At 60.4% G+C, this 3827-nt stretch overlaps 1 protein-coding gene across 2 annotated transcripts in view; it reads left to right on the forward strand.

Annotated features, from left to right (window-relative positions):
- The window catches only part of RAD23A (RAD23 homolog A, nucleotide excision repair protein), a 6329-nt gene that overhangs the window by 550 nt on the left and 1952 nt on the right, over window positions 1–3827 (forward strand). For both annotated transcript variants that reach the window (XM_006023424.3, XM_006023425.3), the window contains exons 2-7: window positions 1234–1395; window positions 1663–1826; window positions 2342–2397; window positions 2642–2769; window positions 3285–3360; window positions 3442–3572. In XM_006023424.3, coding sequence (XP_006023486.1) covers window positions 1234–1395; window positions 1663–1826; window positions 2342–2397; window positions 2642–2769; window positions 3285–3360; window positions 3442–3572 — 717 coding nt within the window. The remainder of the gene's footprint in view (window positions 1–1233; window positions 1396–1662; window positions 1827–2341; window positions 2398–2641; window positions 2770–3284; window positions 3361–3441; window positions 3573–3827) is intronic.

Consider the following 3827-nt stretch of genomic DNA (forward strand, 5'->3'; position numbering starts at 1 on the left):
CCCCATACAGCTCCTATAGGTCTCCTCCAGGTGCAGGGAGGGGGCAGGATGCTGCCCCAGTGTCCTGCCTCCCTCCAGCATCCCAGCTCAGAGGTGGCTGCGTCTTGGCCCTGAGCATGCTATCTCCATGCGGAGTTGTGTAGCTGCACTACCCCAGAAGCAGCTGTATCTCAGTGGTGGTAGTGGGGGGGGGGAATCTGTATACCCAGCCCTTGATACGCGTCCCCCTCCCCAGAACCAACTCTATCTCAGTGTGAGAGGAGTGGGGGGCCCTGTATACCATGAACAACTGGTGCCTTGGGTCACGGGGGACACGGCCCCCCCCACGCTAGTTAGCAATGTGGGGGGGGTCCCCCCTGCAGCCAAATCTCACTCACCAAAGAGCAGCTGTGCCACTTCTGGAAGCTGTGCGGCTGCTTTTGCTGGTGGCCCCGCTTCTCGGCTGGCACTCTCGGGGGGGGCACTGGTGCTCCTGCCTACCCCCTTGCCTGTCGCCTAAACAGGGAGTGCATGTGCACCCCCTTACATATTGCCACTGCTGTAGACCCACTTCTCAGTGTGGCCCACCCCAGAGGTGGCTGCATCCCAAACCCAGGGAAGATTCCCCCTATCTTAGGCTGTGAGTAACAACTCTGCACCTTCACTGTCTCAAGGCCTGTCACCATTGCCTGAGTCCTTGGCCTCAGGGTGCAGCTGGGGCTGGGGTGATGCCAACTCCCTCTTCAAATAGCTGGCATCCTCATCAGCTCCCTGGCAGCATCAGGCTTAATTTTGGCTCCCTCCAGAGCAGGAGAAGCCAAAAATATTGCTGGACCCTTCCCACAGCTGATGGGGTATGGGATGGGCTGCAGCTGTTCTACTCCCCCCTCTCAGATGGGGGTGGGGGGCAGCACCTTTGGCCTGAAGGTGTGCCATGCTGGGTGTCCAGGCCTGTGGATTGGCCTCTAGAAAGACTGAATATGGGAAGAATGGGGTCCGTTTGTCAGGGACCTCCCCTAGCCATTGTGTGTGTGTGTGTGTGTGTGTGTGTGCTTCCCCTCCTGCCACTGGCAACATGGTTAACAGGCTTCAAAGAGCTTTTCTGCCTTCCTTTCCACCCTAGAGGTGGCTGCATCTCGACCTGGTGGCACTAGGGGGCATTGCGTTGCAAGGTGCAGGCTGGGGGGCTGCAGATTGCGAGGGAGGGGGTGGTCTCTGGGTTGGATCCCTGGGTGATGGAGGCTGCGATGGCAGGTGCGGGTGCTGAAGGAGAAGATTGAGGCGGAGAAGGGTCGGGAAGCTTTCCCCGTGGCTGGGCAAAAGCTGATCTACGCCGGGAAGATCCTGAGCGATGATGCGCCCATCAGGGAATATAAGATCGATGAGAAGAACTTTGTGGTCGTCATGGTTACCAAGGTGGGTGTGTCCCCCAGCTGACACCCCCAGACCCATGTCTCACCAGCATCCAGCCTGGGAAGCACAGATGGGTGAAAGAAGCCCCTGGGGTCCTGCCCTGATTCCCTGGGCTGGCATTAGGGGGTGCTGTGCTGCTGGGGGCATTAGTGGGCAGAGTCTGCTGCTACCACTGGGGGTTGGAGGGGTTGGCTGCTGCTTGAGATGGGAGGGGGGAGTGCAGGGGGCTGGAGGGGTTCCAGCTGCCCCACTCTGCTGCTTGTTCTGTAGGCCAAGTCTGGCTCAGGGGCCCCCATCCCCCCTCCTGCAGAGCCCTCCCAGCCCCTCCTGGCTGAGCAGCCCCCTACAGCAGCTGCCTCAGCCCCCCCAGCAGCACCCAGCGAGAAGCCCTCCCAGGAGCCAGTGATGACCAACCCCCCGGAGTCTACTGTGGGGTAAGACACCCCCTATATGGATGCAACTCTGCCATGGTGGGTTGGCGGCCAGAGCCAGGCATCCCTGAGTTTGAAGGAGTGGGGCATGGCCAGTGGGGCTCCAGACTCTTGGGTTCTGTTCTTGCCTCTCTGCAGCCCGGCTGCGTGCAAGCAGCTTCACTGTTGTCTGTGTCTTGGTTTTCACATTGTGGCAGTCCCCCTCCCCAAGAAGGAGAATGACCCTGTGTTAACAAGGCAGTTTTGGGAGGGTTGTTGGGAGAGTTTAACCCCTTATGGTTTCCCCCATGGTGCTGGGGGCCCAGGTCCCTCTGTGGAGGCTGCAGCTAGGGAAACTGAGGCAGGTGCAGGGACTTCCTGGGGAGGCGGTGGTGCCTTCATTCTTCACCCCTCCCCACCAGGAGGTCCTTCTGCAGCAGGAGCTCAGCCAGAGGGGATGGGGGCGGGTCTCGAAGAACTTACCCCGGGGAACAGATCATCCTGGACCCGGCTACTATTTCTCTCTCTTAAATCTGCAGCTCTGTTCCCTCTTCAGGTAGCGCCGGGCGCGGCGAGGATGCAGCCTCCACCCTGGGTAGGTGAAGGCAGCTTTCCCCACTTCCCACTAGAAGAGGGCTGGGACTCCCAGGGTAGGGGTGAGGGGCAGCAGTCTGGGGTGGGAGAGGGGGCATGGAGCCAGGAGCTTGGACTCCTGGGTTCTCCAATCCTTTCTGCAGCTCTCCTCCAGCAGGGAGGGTTCCCTATAGTGAAGAAGGAGGGGGGGTTTGGCTCATAGCCAAGACCCCCCCCCCTCCTGACACCGCACCCTCACTCCCCAGTGACTGGCTCGGAGTACGAGACAATGCTGGCCGAGATCATGTCAATGGGCTACGAGCGAGAGCGGGTGGTGGCTGCACTCCGAGCCAGCTACAACAATCCTCACCGTGCTGTAGAGTACCTGCTCGTGGTGAGACCCTCCCCTGGGTGCCAGGACAGCTGGGTTCTGCTTCAGCTCTATTGAGGGGAGCAGGGATGAAGGATCAGAGCAGAAGGGGACATGAAAGTCACCATGACTGCTGTGGCTTATCCCTAGCTCTGGGGAGGGAGGGGTGGGTAGGAGCTGGGGGTGAGGACCCAGGAGCCAGGATGCGTGCGTTCTATCCCTAGCTTTGGGGAGGAGTGGGGTAGTGCTGGGAGTAGGGGGGAGGGAGCAAGGATACCTGGGTTCTCTTATCCCTAGTTTTGGAAAGGGGAGCAGACGGGTGGCCTGGAATGGGGAGTGGGACCTGGGAGCCAGGACAGCTGGGTTCTCTCCTGTGGGCAAATGCAGGGAAGTGCTGGGTGTGGGGAACACCAGGGGTCTGGCCATAGCCCTGAGTAGAAAAGGACCAGAACTCCTGGGTTTTCTCCAATGGAATTGGGAGGGGGTAGAGCTGGCAGCCAGGATATCTGGGTTCCGACCTCTGCCACTGGGCCCCACAGGGCATTCCGGGCAGCCCTGAGCTGGAACGAGCGCCCATCCAGGAGAGCCAGGCCCCAGAGCCACCGACATCTGAAGGTGGGTGATCCCTGCATTGGGGGGAGGGGCTCTGGGACACCTTTGGGGGTGTAGCTTAGCTTGACCATACCCACTCCCCAGGTGAGAACCCCCTGGAGTTCCTGCGGGAGCAGCCCCAGTTCCAGAACATGCGGCAGGTGATTCAGCAGAACCCGGCCCTGCTGCCCGCCCTCCTCCAGCAGCTTGGCCAGGAGAACCCCCAGCTTCTGCAGGTACCACAGTGCACCTGGACACCTGGGTTCTCCCGTACCAGGAGGGCAGTGGGAGCCATGGGACAGAGCAGGCTGGGCCTGGGATCCCAGGTGCCTGTGTTTTCTCCCTACTTTGGGAGGTCTGGTCTGTTAGAGCCAAGGGGTCTGGTCTGTTAGAGCCTAGATACTTCCATAGATTTCATAGACATTAGGGCTGAGAGGGACCTTGGAAGATCATTGAGTCCAGCCCCCTGCCCCAGGGGCAGGAAGTCAGGC

The sequence above is a fragment of the Alligator sinensis genome, unplaced genomic scaffold, assembly GCF_000455745.1.
Source record: "Alligator sinensis unplaced genomic scaffold, ASM45574v1 scaffold707_1, whole genome shotgun sequence".
Lineage (NCBI taxonomy): Eukaryota > Metazoa > Chordata > Crocodylia > Alligatoridae > Alligator > Alligator sinensis.